This window comes from Maylandia zebra, linkage group LG10, assembly GCF_041146795.1.
Source record: "Maylandia zebra isolate NMK-2024a linkage group LG10, Mzebra_GT3a, whole genome shotgun sequence".
Taxonomy (NCBI): domain Eukaryota; kingdom Metazoa; phylum Chordata; class Actinopteri; order Cichliformes; family Cichlidae; genus Maylandia; species Maylandia zebra.
The window spans coordinates 33242353-33257263 of NC_135176.1; the positions used below are offsets into that span (position 1 = coordinate 33242353).

The 14911-nt window shown below is 45.2% G+C and overlaps 3 protein-coding genes across 7 annotated transcripts in view; 1 reads left to right on the forward strand and 2 right to left on the reverse strand.

Annotated features, from left to right (window-relative positions):
• Nucleotides 1–847, reverse strand: part of im:7136398 (uncharacterized) — an 8446-nt gene extending 7599 nt beyond the window's left edge. The window contains exon 1 of one of the 2 annotated variants that reach the window (XM_004556885.6): nt 708–847. The gene's annotated coding sequence lies outside the window, so the exon portion shown is untranslated. The remainder of the gene's footprint in view (nt 1–707) is intronic. The other variant, XM_012920685.5, reaches the window with a different exon arrangement.
• The window catches only part of LOC101475361 (P2R1A-PPP2R2A-interacting phosphatase regulator 1), a 13264-nt gene extending 2095 nt beyond the window's left edge, over nt 1–11169 (forward strand). Inside the window, exons 1-10 of one of the 4 annotated variants that reach the window (XM_076889471.1) lie at nt 889–956; nt 1585–4191; nt 4894–4978; nt 6087–6143; nt 6282–6328; nt 6400–6457; nt 6704–6768; nt 6847–6902; nt 6986–7070; nt 7145–11169. In XM_076889471.1, the coding sequence (XP_076745586.1) occupies nt 4103–4191; nt 4894–4978; nt 6087–6143; nt 6282–6328; nt 6400–6457; nt 6704–6768; nt 6847–6902; nt 6986–7070; nt 7145–7268 (666 nt within the window). In that variant the 5' untranslated portion in view covers nt 889–956; nt 1585–4102 and the 3' untranslated portion in view covers nt 7269–11169. Of the gene's footprint in view, nt 1–888; nt 993–1125; nt 4192–4893; nt 4979–6086; nt 6144–6281; nt 6329–6399; nt 6458–6703; nt 6769–6846; nt 6903–6985; nt 7071–7144 lie in introns of those variants that run through there. The other 3 variants (XM_076889469.1, XM_076889470.1, XM_004556886.6) reach the window with 3 other exon arrangements.
• Nucleotides 11170–11498: 329 nt separating this feature from the next.
• On the reverse strand, nt 11499–14864 carry bacc1 (BPTF associated chromatin complex component 1). Its single transcript, XM_076889472.1, has 6 exons — nt 14581–14864; nt 13819–13913; nt 13485–13586; nt 12838–13067; nt 12494–12598; nt 11499–12412 (listed from the first exon to the last, which is right to left on the reverse strand). Exons 1-6 carry the CDS (start codon nt 14599–14601, stop codon nt 12348–12350), a joined length of 618 nt encoding a protein of 205 aa, XP_076745587.1. The 5' UTR covers nt 14602–14864; the 3' UTR covers nt 11499–12347.
• Between the last annotated feature and the right edge of the window lie 47 nt (nt 14865–14911).

Consider the following 14911-nt stretch of genomic DNA (forward strand, 5'->3'; position numbering starts at 1 on the left):
TGGCAACCTCTCAGTGTGTCATAACATATTTGATAATTCTGGACATATTTTAATGATCACTAAATCACAGCGAATTTAACTTTCCACAACAAAAGTAGTAGTTTGAAGTAGTAGTAGTTTGAAACTGGGATTTTTTAGAGCTGGAATTTGAATGGTCCTGTCAGTGAAGCCCTTTGGCTCAGCTTCTGCTGTTTAAAGGTTTCACAGGCTGTTAATACAATATACAGTCAAAACACAAAGATATTTATCGTTACAGTATTAACATCAATGCTATTCTGTACGTTTGATGAACTGAAGGTCCAGTTTAAGATAAAGAGGGCTTATTTTGAACTTTAACTCATGTTAAGCTACTGTAGAAACCCAGGATAAACATCTGGAGCTGGGACTGAGCAGTGGTGTGAGCTAAAGTTATTAATATCATTAATAACCCAGCAATAATCATGTAAAGCTGCACACATGCCAAATACAATCAATAGAGATCAATAATTAAGGAATAGTTTCAACAATCTGGTAACGTTTAAATATGTTTACGGAAGATTTATTGGTTGTAAATGATCTGCCCATGTGGTTGCGGATAGAGGTGAATGATCAGAGTTGTGACTGCTGCTCTCTGAGCCCTCCCGGCGGCTGTGGCTCCGCAGTGTCCCGCTGCTGTCGCGCTGCTCTGGCCGCATGTTGTTTAGGAGCAGCGGGGACACCCCACCTACCAGTCACATCCAGGCGGCTCCGGTTCTCCCCGGCATGTCGCCGTCCGTGTGCGGCCCCCCGGGTCTCCGTGTGCGCCTCCCGCGAAGCTTCACAGTTTTTTCGGGAACCTCGAGTAAAGCAGCTCAAAGTTTCCTGAAACTATTTTAACTCCGTCTGAGGAAGGAGCACCTCCTCCACCTCCCCTTCCGCTCTCCCAGATTTAACCTCTCGTCTGATCGTTAAAGTGACCGACGGCACGAGCGCTAACGGTAACGGGACGGTACTTGGAGTACTCCGGTGTGCGGGTGCGTGCGTGGGGACTGTTAGGTGCAGTCAGGAGCGCGGTGTGGTTGCTTTAGTTGCAGGAGTTGCCCCATCTTGTTGCTGCTGCGATTAGCTTGGCTGCAGAAGTTGCTGTGTTTAATTGTACACTGTTGTGTCAATGGTTGCCTTGTGTGGTTAAGGTTGCAGCTACTGTTACTATGGCTACTTAGTTGCACCAATTACATAAGCTTGTTTTGCTTTAGTTGCTTTTATTTTTGGAATATTTGCCATCTTAGTTGCAAATTGTACTAGTTGGTGGTGTTGCTGTGAGTTGCATATGCAGGCATTCTCACTGTGGTTGCTGAGGCTGGTTACAGGTGTTGCTGTAGTCGTGTATGTTGTGCTTAGATATTTGGTTTTGGGGCAGAAGTTGCTGCATGCAGAGGTTGGCCAACTGAGGATGTTGCCGTGGTTGCCTCGATGTGAACCTGAAGGTTTGGGATGTTGAAATGATCTTTGTTGCTGGATGTGGATCAGAGTTGAACGGAGATTCGCTGAAACACACTCTGGGTGCTTTTCAGTAAAATATTGGAATCTTTTAATAACTTCATGTCTGTGTTGGACTCGGTCCAGGTGCGACTCTGGTCCAGGTTCAGGTCCAGCTGATTCTCTCCTCGTGGGAAACATCTGCACAGCGGCAGTGAAGGGGTTACGGTTGCCGGTGTCCAGTTTCACCATATTTTGGAGATGACGACTCAGCGCAGATGAAGAATTCACAACAACAGAGGAAACACCACAACATTCCTGCCATCGAAGCTCCGTCCTGACGCTCCGTGTTACTGAGCTCAGTCATGAGAACTTCCTGTCTGAGCTGATGAGCATTTAAACATAAAATACTAAACACTCAGTTTTTATGACTTTAACTGAGTTTAACTGCTTGAAGACGCCACCCTGGATGTATGACTGCTTCCTGAAAGTTTAGAGACCAGATTACAGATGGTATAAAATGAATAAATGAATGTCCCTCATTTCTTTTCCATCCATCTGTTAAAGTAAACTCAGGAAAAACAGAACTAATGATAATTAATAAAAAGACAAACGTGCTTTGTTTAAACAGTTACACCATTTTTTAAATTCATTTTTAATTTTTTTAAGAAACAAATTTTTAAATTTATTAAGCAAATAAACGTAGCTTACTTTAGCTTCACATTCAAAGTGTGGTTGTCTGGCTGCACCACGGCAGACAAAAAGGCACTTCAGAGGGTCATTAACATCAATCATTGGACATCCTGAAGGACCTGTGCAGCTGTCTCAGTGTACTCAGAGACCAGGTTACATCAAAAAACTCTATTTTCTGCAGTATTCGCTTGATTGTTACACCCCAGTCTACCGTCGTGTTTTTTTTTCATTGACCACTGACAAAAAAGCCTCATTTCTGCTGTTCAATAACAAAGAAATGTAAACTTTTACAAATGATTGCTTAGCTGTGTCTCTAATCAAACCTCTGTAACTTTGCTCTGCTTCATCTTCAGCAGCATCAGGTAATGTTCAGATGTTGATTCATGGTTTTCTTCTGTTTTTCATCTTTCTGTGTTACCTCAGTTACTTTGACACAAAGACATTGCTGTGATGCTCACACCTCCGAAGTCTCACAAGTGCCAGCTTTGTGTTTATACATGGATATAAAAATATAGACTGTACGGATAAATGACCAGAATTATAATATTTCTCACTGAATCTGAATTGAATCAGTTATAGAAATCGATACCCAGCCCTAGCAATAGCCCTAATCAGTGCTAACAGCTGGCATGACTGCCTCCCTGGACTTTTGGGGGGCAATAATGTGCAACAAACATCCATTCTAGAATTTATTATGTCATACTTTTTTGCACTTTTATCCACTTTAAATTTTACTGCGTTGTGTTTATTTCTGGCGTGGGACAATTTTCCAATGTCATTGTACTATTGTACTAAATATGACTGAAACGACAATAAAGAGTTATCTTAAAATTGTTTTATTTTAAAATCAGAACCAGACAGTAAAGGAAAACTAAATCACTGATCAAAACCAATACCAATGCTTCATTTTACCACTATAAAATTTAAAGTCATCACTGTTAACATTACAGTCATAAATCTTTTAAGAGATAATTTCACACAGAACTCAACTTCAATTTCAACACCCAGTGTGACAAACACTGATATAAACTACAGCTACATGCTATGATGTCACGCGTTGTTCTGTAGATTAGAATAATTAAAAATGATAATAATGATAAATCGGTGTGAGCTGGATTAACCATTGGACAATAAGAAAATGACCAATTCTTCACTAAATTAAAGGCATTTAGATTTTTTAGTGTATTAAATATCGGTGGATCTTATGTTAAAGTGTGGAAACGCTTGTCATGTATGATAATCTCTGAGTTTTGGAGGAAGAAACAGGACAGAACTTTTTATGTATTTGCATGGCAGGCTGCAGTTCCCCCTGTGGCCGGCCGGCGGCGCTGTTTCCACAGTTGGCGAACTGCCTGTATTTGGTTGAAGGACTATGTTGTAAAAATCTTTCAAACTGTTAATTTTCGGAGTTTTCGCGACTCCTCCGCAGGAGTGCTCGGTGGGTTCGGGGCCGGCGTGACCGCCTCTTCCCGGGGACAGGCGGACCGTCCCGCCTAGGACAGTGTGGCGCGGGTGCTTAGCGGTTTTCTGATCTCTGGAGGTTTTTGCTGTTAGCTCCGCAGCTAATCCTAAAAGTCGCATCAGCTGTGCGGATTAAAAGTTTCCCCACAAAGCCGGGCCCAGGAGGAGGCTCTGCTGGGCACATTTAGGGAACTTCATCGCGGCTGTTTCTGCGTATTTTTCGCGGTTTTACGCAGTCGTAAAAAATAACGTTAGCGGCGCAGCAAGTGAAGCCAGCTGTGGGTCATAAATGTCGCCGTGGCCCGCAGTCACACGCGGATAATAAGGTTTTCGTAAGGAGATGCGGTAAAGAGAGGCGAGCTTCGCTGTTCAGCCCGCTGACTCGGCGGCTCTGGGTTTGCTGCTAGCGAGGCCTGCGGGTCGGGCTTCCACCGGGCTCGAGTAGAGCCCGTAGCCGCCGTCAAGCGGTTGAAGGCCGGCAGACGGCGCAGTCGGGCCTGTGGACCAAAGTATGGAACGGATGGAAGTGGACCAGTGCGCAGGCGCAGGAGGCGGGGCACTTCGCAGGTCGAACAGCGCCCCCATGATCACGAGTGTCAGGTTAGTGGTTCTACACCACACGTTGAACTCCGTCCAAAAGAACTTAAATTTTAATGTATTGATCACAGAAAGCTCGAAGCTATTATTTTAATAGATAAAGTAAGTCATCTTAATACAACAGTCCTGGTCTTTTATTCGGCTTAATGCCAGGTGTGATGTAATAAAATTAAATGTTTATTTTACTTGTGCTTATTTTCACTTAGATAATAATAGAACTATACAGAAAGATTGTAAACATGGCCAACTTATTACTGTTTTTATGTTTGTTAATCTCCTGCTGTGAATACTAATGTCTTAGCTTGAAAGTAGCAGCCACTATAGTCCATATAATAATTAGTTTAAACTACAGTTTATTTACACATGAAATAATTTGCAAATCTAAAAAATGTAAATATGAGAAATTAAAAAATTCTGTGGCTACTTGGATAAAAATAAAAAACACTCCTGGCATCCTTTTTGATTTTTGTACTTTGAAAATCATTAAACAGATTTTAAAAATGACACGTACCATGAGGGCAGCAAGAATCAGTTTGAACCCTGAACATACGAGAACAAAATTTTAACATAATTGTTCATAATTGTTTAAGATACTGATGCCAATAAATAGTTATTTATATATTTAAATATCCAAACCTCGGCTCTGTGAAAATTACACGAGAGGTTATTGATTATCTTATTTATCACGTTATTGCTCTCTCTCAGTGACGGGATGACGGTCTTCAGTCCCGTGTCCTCGGCTCGGTACAGACGCAGCAGCATCTCCATCAACCCCAGCTGTCCCTCGCAGGTCAGTAGTGCTGCAAAAACTTTATTTACCGGAAAATGTTCATAAGCAGTGAGATAACACAGTGTTTAAGCACACCTGATCTGAAGCGTCAGGTGTTTCCTTTGAGCTGTAGAGGTCGACCGAAACTTAAACCAGAAGAGACAGAGAGCTGCACAGGAACCAGATGTGACAGCTGCACCAGCTTTGAGAAAAACCCTCTGATCTGGATATTAAAGTTTTTATCGAGGGCTGAAACTGGAAGGTCTCATCAACCAATCACAGCTCCCCTAACTGCACCCCATGCCGATGTTTATGACTGCTCGTACGCTTGCAGAAGGAAACAAGGAGCCAACTGCACTCATGTTTTACTGTTCAACATACTTTTAACTCAAAATGTTCAAGTACTGAGGAGAAATTATAAGATAAGCACCACATTTGACCTTTTAATCTGCCGTTGAAACACAGAGCAGAGCTAGTCTCTAATCTGACGATCATCATAGACGCTGGGCCAAACACCACGTTCTCCTCCGACTTCTCTGTAACTTTGTTTTTGTACTTTTGTCTTCACCACAAAGATCAGCAGCAAATATCCAGTCAGGACTTCCTGCTTGGATCCTTGAAGAACTCAGCAGGACTACAAACAGTGATAAAAGTCAGACTAAACTGTGATGAGCACTTTGACTGCATCTGTTCTGAAGTTAAAGGATAAACTGTGGAGATCACTCAGAGTTGGAAAAAATCTCGAGACAGTTTTCAGATCTAATAATAAAACGTTTATTCATGTTGCACCTTTTTAACTTAAGTTCAGACAGCAGGGCCAGAAATACACCAGGATGTAACAGAATAAAAAGGGTCAGACAATCGATTACAAAACGATCAGTGATGATAGAATCAAATCAAATGACCTTCTCTCTCGACTCAGCCTGATGGAAAAGCACAGTTCCAGCCTTCAAACAAAGATGGCAGCACAGCTTACAAACTCACAGCTCGTGACCTCTGACCTGCACAGTCTGAAGCTTGTCCTTTAAATGATGCTCTCTTCATTTCAGCTTCACGTAAACCTTTCAGTCCACTTTTTATCCGTTTTAGCCTCTTTGAGCTCCTGTTTTACACATTTTTCCTCTTTCAGCTCGTCCCTCTGTCTCCTTTCTCTCTGACCGGATACAGACTCGACCACAAGAGGCAGGTGAGGACAGACTTCCTGCTCTGCTTCCCGCCAGCACGCCACTTTCTTTCTCTTTTTGCTCAGCATCGTCTACAACATGTTTAAGCTATTTTTAAATCAAAGAGCAGTGCTTCAGTGTCTGTGTTTGCTTCACCTCAGGAGGAGAACACGGAGATGACGCTCAGAGGGACTCTGCAGAGACTTGGGTAATCCAGAAACTCTACTTCTATCTTTGAGGTTTAAACAAGCAGTCGGTAACCCTCTGTCTCTCTTCCAGTCCTTCCAGTCTGGTCCCAGTTCCTCCAGGCAGCCAGTGGCACAACCACACATCAGTGGTGAGCTTCTCCACTTCAGCTTTCATGCTGCCTCACTCTTATTTTGATGGTTTACAACTGCACTTCCTGTCAGGATGCTTTATTCTTTTCTAACCTGCTGAGCCTCATGGGTATTGTAGTTTTTAGACCAATAAGAAAGAGCTTTAGTTTCGAATGTAGTTTGAATCTCCTGACTTGGAGCCCTGAAACTAAACCCGATCAAACAGTGAATGAAGTTCATTTAAACTGGAGCTTTTTTTTCTTCAGTGGTTTCCGTCACACGACAGCGGCGTCACGCCCAACTCGTCCCCGAGTCCTACCAGGAGGTTCAGGTTTGTCTAACGCCTAAGCCTGATTTATTGTGTAGTCATTGCGCCACTGTGCTGACGAATGTGTCGATTGCCCCGCAGACCTGCGGTCAGCACCACGGTGAGGTGGCCGGCGTTGACTCCGCTGAAGAGGAAAGGTAACCAACATTTTACTGTGGATCATTCTTATTCTGCAGTCTTGAAACAAAAGTGTGTAAATCTGTGAAAACTCATCCCTCAGGGGGGGTGGAGTCAGATGGACCCCCAAAGAAGCTCTTTGTTGCTGGGGTGACAGACCCCACCCACCACAGCAGCTACACAGTTAGGTGAGGATGACCTGAGAGATGCATTGTGTTCAAAACCTAAAACGTGAAACCTGATCTTCCTCCTCTCTTCTCAGCGTCTCACAGTCAGCGGCAGACTCTCCTCCTGTGGGAGGGTCCATTCCTCAGTCCCACCCCCTGTCTCTCTCGCCCCCACCCGCCTTCACTCCCTTCACCTCCCACCAGCACCCTGGACACTAAAGACCAGCTCACCTCCCGACCCGTCACAGTGGGCACAGACCGCCCGTCAGCAGCTGGAGGAACTTCAACCTTCATCACATCGTAGATCTGTTCCAGTCATCCACCAGTGTCCCTGTAAGCCCCGCCTCTGTAGATTTCCAGCTGTCCCCATTGGCTGATTGAAGATTCATCTCCACAATCATGTCACTTTGTGGCTCCACCCCACTGCCATCAAACAGTGCCGAGAGGACTCGACATCAGTGTCATCGTGACATCATGAAGTAAACTCGGGAAACTTTGTAGGACTGAAGACACGCTGGTTGTGTAATCGGGTTGAACAAGCGCAGCTTGGAGTGAAGGGGTTTGTGGGTAATCCTTACGTGAACATGGAGCAGAAATTAGGACTGAAGAAGAAAAAGGAAAAGCCAGAGGATGTCCCATTCTTTTGCTTCCTTTCTTTAAAAACGCGTTGAAGACGGATCTCGGCTCGTGGAAGGATGAAACCTGGAGGCTCCTGTCCAAACGGACCAATCAGCTGATGCTGTTCATGTTCAACTTCCTGTTTCTCTGTAGTTTATTATTGAGATAGTTCAAATGAGGTCCTGAGTTGTATTCAGGACTTAAACGCAAACCGCTGTCCGGACGGTCTTTGGAGGCACTTCAGGAACATTTGATTTCCTCTTCAATCGACGGGATCGGAATCAAACTTGGAAACTTCAGCACAACTTTTGTTTCCTGAAGTTGCTTTTGTAAAATCTCAGAAATCTTTCTGTAAGGAAGACATAGAAATGATGAGGTTTATTTAGAGGAATTCATGAGTGTTCATGATCATCTGGACTCACAGCCCTTCATCGAATCAAGGATCATTCCCGATCCCAAAACCACATGAAGGTGGGCTGAAGCTCTGCCTCTGAACAACACTTCAGCCTTCGAAGGCTTTTTGTGTTTTAATGAAAACTTCCAGTTATGGGTGAGACTGGATCCTTCTGGTTTTGTCAGATCTCAGTTGGAGGCCGTTTTTAAGCCGGTCTCCAGTAAGAGGAAAGAGGTGGTTTCTTGTTAATAGTGTATCTATATGTGAATACTTTGAGCAGCTGGTGTGCGCTGACCTTCCTTCGGCCTGCAGAAAGAAGCCGTGCTCTTCCTCCTCTGATATACATTTATGATTGAACTCGTTCAACCCACTAAATGTCTGTGAAGGTTCTCAGTCATCCAGGTCATCGTAGTCAAAGGAGCTTGCAAAGAAAAGCGTCTGGACTTCTTTAAGTTGCTTTTCAAGCAACTTAAAGAAGTCCAGACGCTTTTCTTTGCAAGCTCCTTTGACTCAACCCACTAAAGTTAGTTTGCTTGAGTCTGCTCTGATTTATCAGCCACACCTGACCTACAGAGAGTTTAGAGTGTTGAGTGCTTCCTGAGGCCGTTTGACGGGGGAAGCTAGACTGTGCAGGTACAGGCCCCCATAAAGAGAGGGGCCGGTCAGTTCTTCAGCGTTAGCAGCATTTAGTTACATGAAAGCTCACTGACACCAAAGCAACAGTTACCAACATCAGTTGACTTGATGTGGTTTTGGATGTATGTGCCGTGTGGTGTTACCGTGAAGTATTATCCATGTGGTGCATGGTTCAAAGTTCACGCCGCATGTCAGTGAGCAGGTTTGTGCTGTAAGAATATTACAGCAATAAATAAAGGTGATATGGTATTCCTGCTGGAAGCACCAGTTCACCGGTCTGGATATAATGATGTTCCTGTGATGATGTGAGCACAAATCTGAGGTCAGAGGTCGGAGGCGATGCTTTATGTGGACGAGCTGCAGTTCTGCTTCCAGCGTTTGCACAGTGCTGTACAGTTTCCTACGATCACTCATCGTGCCTGAACATGTCTTCATTTGGGAGGAGCAGCGGTCGGGTCAAAGGTCAGGCCTGAGGTTCAGTGAGACATGTTTGTAAATAGTCTCTATAAGCTCTTTGATGAAGTGTCTTTATTCCCAGTTAAAGAGAAAGACCCGCTGAGCGTTGGTCGCCATCGGCGACGCAGACACAAAAGCTTTGTAGTTTTTTTTAGAGGCAGATTATATTTTGCCGTCACCACTTTGCACAGTGTGACCATTTTATCGTCCTTTCATTCAGAGACTGATGACATAACCTCGTGGAAGGATGCTGTCCAGTTCTGCTGCTTTTTCTGTTCTTGCTTTATTGTCACGACTCTGAGTCTGTCCTGTTCCAGACGCTGTCACATGGCGGCTCGGGGTTCGTGAGCAGGCCCACACCAAAGTCTTCACCTGCTAAAATGTCTAAAACAGGGGTGGGCACCTCCAGGCCTCGAGGGCCCCTGTCCCTGCAGGTTTTAGATGTGTCCTTGAAGCAGCACAGCTGATTTAAATGACTAAATTAGCTCCTGCAGTTCTCCAGAGGCCTGGTAACGAACTGATCATGTGATTCAGGTGTGAGATCTGAAACCTGCAGGACACCGGCCCTCGGGGCCTGGAGGTGCCCACCCCTGGTCTAAAAGGAAAAAATAAACTATTATTTAACTTTTTAAAAAAGCAAAACGTGTCAAAAAAGATGTAAATCAGACATTTACTGATTCTTCTGCTGCGTTTTTCATGCAGTTTGTCTGAATCAGGATTCATTTCCAGTTTGAAGCGTCTGAAGCAGGACAGACTTTCCTCAGAGGTCACGACACGCTGCCAAATTCTAGTCGCTGTTCAGACAGACCGTAGCTTTAAGACAACTTCCTGTGTGTGTGTGTGTGTGTGTGTGTGTGTGTGTGTGTGTGTGTGTGAGATAAACTTTGCACAAGCGCCATCCCATGCTGTCAGTAGCTCTGGTGAGAGGAGGTGTTATGTAGCGGGACAGAAATGTGACGGACTCTGGTTTAAACGTCTTTGGTGTTTCGTTGTCGAGACTCTCGTCCTGCAGGTGTCTGAAGTCCAATATCATGTTTTTATTTTTATATGTGATGCACGTGTCCCGTGTGATTGGAGGTTTTCGTGTTGGACATGAAGCTGTTATCCGTTACATCCTGACACGGACGGATTTTTATGCAGAGGCGAGGATGTGAGCGCTGTTCTCAGAGGTATTTGCTGAAAGTTTTTCAGTATTGAAGGAGTATTTCACTCTGGCAGAGCGCCGAGAGTCAAACGTCAGAAATGACCCTGGGGGGGCCCCGTAGTTCCCCCGCCTCCATCACACTGTAGAGCTTCAGTTTGACAGCAGCTCAGGCTTCACCTTCATCTGAGTCTCCATCAGTGGATGGAGTCCTCTGAGTTCCAGAAAACAAAACATCCTGTGTGGGAAATAATGTTTTGGCTCAGCCTGACACCACAGCGCCACCTTCAGGGCCCACACAAACTACGCCTTACCTACTGGGTTTTCAGACTGCAGAGGCGTCGCCTGTGATCATGTGACCAAGACTTCCCTGTCAGTCACATGGTAACAGCTGGCTGATACCTGTGTTTCAGTAAACAGGCTCCGCCTCTATGAACATCGAGAGCAACCTTCAGCTGGTTTCATAGTTTTTACTCACGCTCATCAGCAACATTAAATATTTAACTTTGTAATGAAGAGAAAAGCCTGTTTTTATTTTTCTGAAATTATGAAAGTCGGCGAAGGACCAGAGTGAGATACGACTTTAACAAAAGGGCTGCTAAGAGTTTTATTGTTGAGGACAAAGGGAACTAAAAGCACATCAGTCACACGTTCACGTGTAAATACTTGGACTTGTCTACGTGGATGAGACGATGTATTTTTATGCAACTGAAACATTAAAGTCTATATTCAAGTGTTCATTCCCTCGAGACGTTCTCACGGCTGTACGAGAAAAAGAACGACTTTAGTGGAAACTGTTCATGTACACACTATAAATATATATAAATATTATATTGTATATGAAAAATACCAATAAAAGAACGTCTGTACCTTCACATCGGCGAGTTTGTTCTCGTCATTGTTACGAGACTCTGGTGTCAACGTGGCAGCGTCACAGAGGGACGATCGCTCAGAGAACCTCTGCTCTGCTCGAGCGACGCACAAAATGAAGCTTTAAAAACAGATTTACTCATTTTATCAGCTTCGATTTCTTCCAGCTTCGACACACTTTAGTAAATATCAGGCGTCTGAAAATCAAGTTATAAACGTTTAAACTTCAGCCTGTCCCAAACCGTCCTCATCAGGTTACGAAACAAACTCGTATCCTCAGATTTGTGTCTGTTGTCCAAAGTTTGCCTCAAAGCAAAGGAAGAAAAACACGTCAAACAGTTGTGAGTCAAGTTTATTCAACATAATTCAAACTGCTTTTACATCAGACCCTCAGCGATGAGGTCACAAAGCTCGCTGCGGATACCGTCGTGGTTGCCATCCACTACCCTAAGGCGACTGAAGGAGACTTCCTGTCACCTGACCCCATGTGCCGAGTCATTTCAAGCCCCTCTGAGCCTTGAAGCTCCACCCACACCACCTCATCAAAAAGCCAGCTGACAGCCGCTCTCCTCTGAACAGGAAGTTGTAAATGCGCGATGATGTCAGCACGATGAGCAGAGCTCAGCAGGACGCCAGCTCAGAGCAAACCGAAGCTTCAGAGCGGTGGTCGCCTTTGTGGGGGGGTCAGAGTCGACCCTCTCAGTGCTTCACACTGAAACGAGCCAATCATGAAAAAAATCACGGCCGCCTTTTTGGTCGGCTTGTTGTCGTAGTGATGATGCTGGTCAGCACTCATAATGCTGGTGTGGGAGGGGCCACGCACTGTGTAGGGGCGTTCACACATCCAGGAGAGCGCTGAACCTCCTACCATCAAATCATGTTTACTCTGAAGGTGGAGGTTGGCCGCTGGCACCACGTCCTGCAGATTCAGGTGGGCGGTGCAGTCAGGGGTGGGGTCAAATTTGGAGGCTCAGAGGTCAGAGGTGAATCTGCACATGAGTATCTGCAGGCAAACGTCTTCACGATAACGACGCTCACAAACTGACCTGAAACTAAAACTGACTGAAAATAAAAAAAATATCTGCGTCACTACAACAGAAGAAAAGTCCGACTCGAGCTTCATCAGGAAAAAAATAAAATAAAACAAAGTGAGAAAGTGAGGCGGCTCTGGAGAGGTCAGAGGTCAGCGGGACAGGAGGGGGAGGTCACTGGAGTTCATGATGAGGCTGGAGTCCAGGTTGAGGCTCTCTGAGGAGAGAAGAGGAGTTTATGGACAAACTGACGTGAGTCTGCAGGAGCTCCACCCCTTCACACCCGCGCCACACTGACCTTGATCAAAGTTCAGCTTCTTATTGGACGAGCCATCTCCGAGGCCTTCGATGTCCACCAGGTCACTGTTGACGTCCGAGTCGTTCAGAGCGCTGAGCGTCACGTCTGCAGGCAGAAGGACAGCTCGGATTAACAGAGAGAACCTCGGAGCGTCTGAGGCCTCGGGGGTTAAAGGTCAGCACACAGTGGCAGGAAGTCCAGAGGTGCACGGTTCTTTATCTGCTCCTGGGCCTCAGCTCAACCTGTCTAAAACCAGCTGCTTTAGCTCCTCCCCCTCTTTCTAACCATCATCGTCCCCTCTCTGTGACATCACACAGATCAAAGAAAAACGCAGCGGATCTCACCTGCTGTCTTTTGCTTCTTGATGGGCGGGGCCAGGGAGGGGCTGCTCTGCATTCCAGTGGAAGCCACGACTTGCGAGGTCGGCACGGAGATGATGGCGGACGCGGCGGGCGCCGGGGTGGGTGTCATGGCGACTGGAGTTTTCTTGACGCTCTTCTTGGGAGACTCGGAGGAAATGGGCACCCGGCTGTCCTCATACAGCTTCCTCTTCACCGTGCTCTTTATCTGAGCTCTGCAGAGGAAGAGGAGCGGCTGTCAGCCAATCAAAGTTCATTCTGCTTTTACATCCTTAAAGGAAACGCTTGAAATTTTTTAACAGAAAATATTCAACAGTGAAGCCTTTAAACGCGTCACATGAGCATTTATTGGCGTATCTATGAGTTTTGCGTCTGCAGTCCTACAACAACAACCCGACACCAAAGAGTCTCACTCGTGTTTCCTACATTCATGTCCTCCGTCCATTTAACACAAACAGCAAACATGAAGTGACCTCCATGCGTTAGCGGAGCCCTCCTTTACTTTTGATTCCCTTCGTGTTGTCACGTTTCCTCCGGCGACCTCGTCTGATTCTCGTTTCCTGTTTTTGTTGAACGATTCTAAAACTAAACGTCTTCATTAATAAAAGGCAAACTGCTCCTTTAACACTCACACTGTGCGCTCTTTGATCACCGTGCTGATGTTGTTGAGGTCGTCTCCAAACCGACGCACAGCCAATCGCAGCATCTCGATCTCTGTCTCCGTCCACTTGGCCCTGAGGACACAAACACAGCATCAGTTCACAGAAAAACTCAAACATGTCGACAAACCGCTCACGTCCAAACACGTGAAACCACGCTGCTCGTTTCCAGCTGTGTTTTATCCCCCCTGCATGTGTGTGAGGCTCACATTCAGTTTATAGTTTACAGTTAGCTGTAGTGTTTGGTCACAACCAACTGACACTGTGTCAGTAATGCAGCCACTTCCTCTGTGTGTGTCTGTCTCACCCTGCAGGGCTGGAGTCGGACACTGGGTGGAGCTGCATGGTCAGCTCTCCCAGCTTGGTGAAAGCTGCGCCAGCTGCTGAGAAGATCTCGCCCACCTGCAGGAAACACAGCCATCAATGCTCCGATTTAAACGGTGACCGTAGACATGATCTACGCTGCACACCACCTTTAACTGCACACTCAGGTGCTACACCACCAGCTGTGTTTCCCTCACTGTAAACATGGAGACCTATCACAACCTGGATCAGGTGTGCACCACATACATATACACTCATTCACTGCATTTCTAAACAATCTGAGGAAAAAGTGAAGCACAAAGCAGATTTACTCTGAGCTGAAACAGTGAGCTGATTTATCAGGACTCTCTCTGCAGTACAGTCAGTGCGATGTGTGGCTGCATCTGAAAGCTGTTTCTGGTTCATCATTTGTCTCTGATAAGAACAACACAGCGTCACGTTTAACACATCTTGCTGTCATGGTGAGGCGATAGTACCGCACTGCTTCTAATCAACTGGATTTCTGCGCAAAAATAAAAAAAAAGCTCTGAGTGTTCAGTATGTGCCGAATTTGCCTCTACTTTTTATCATTTAGGGGTGAAAAGATATTAAAGTATATTTCATGAAGCTCTTCTTCATGATGCAGCAACTGAATTAAATTGAGTTATGTGTGCAGCTACATGACCGGTTCTCTACAAGTTGGCTGTTAAGCTCAATTTTTGCACTTACGTAAAAGAAAAAAAAACATAAGCAGGTGAAAGCTTACCTTAGCAGAGGCTGACGTCATTTCTGAGCCTCAGGTGAAAAAAAATATTATTTTGAAACAAACGGTAGCTAGCTGTTAGCTACAATTAGCTCCTATGATCTTAGCTAGCTGACTTCCGTTAGCGGGATTCCCAAGATTTAAGATCCTAAACTCGCGAAGCTGTGCGGGACTCGCGTCCGATGAGAAGTTGCGATTTAATTTGGTCATTTATGAATTACATATTCAGAAAGAAAAATTATAAATATCACAACAAAGACAAACGGGAAACAGAGAATGATGCGCGACTTTGCAACTTAAACGCCATTGGCCAATTTGACAGGAAAAGGCGGAG

What these genes read in the sequence shown, in the direction of transcription:
- bacc1 (XM_076889472.1), bottom strand. Translation starts at nt 14,601, where the DNA reads ATGACGTCAGCCTCTGCTAAG. An exon ending in GTGATCAAAGAGCGCACAGT is followed by an intron (nt 13,068 to 13,484) that starts GTGAGTGTTAAA and finishes CTTCCTCTGCAG; the next exon opens with AGCTCAGATAAAGAGCACGG. An exon ending in CAAGAAGCAAAAGACAGCAG is followed by an intron (nt 12,599 to 12,837) that starts GTGAGATCCGCT and finishes TTCTGCCTGCAG; the next exon opens with ACGTGACGCTCAGCGCTCTG.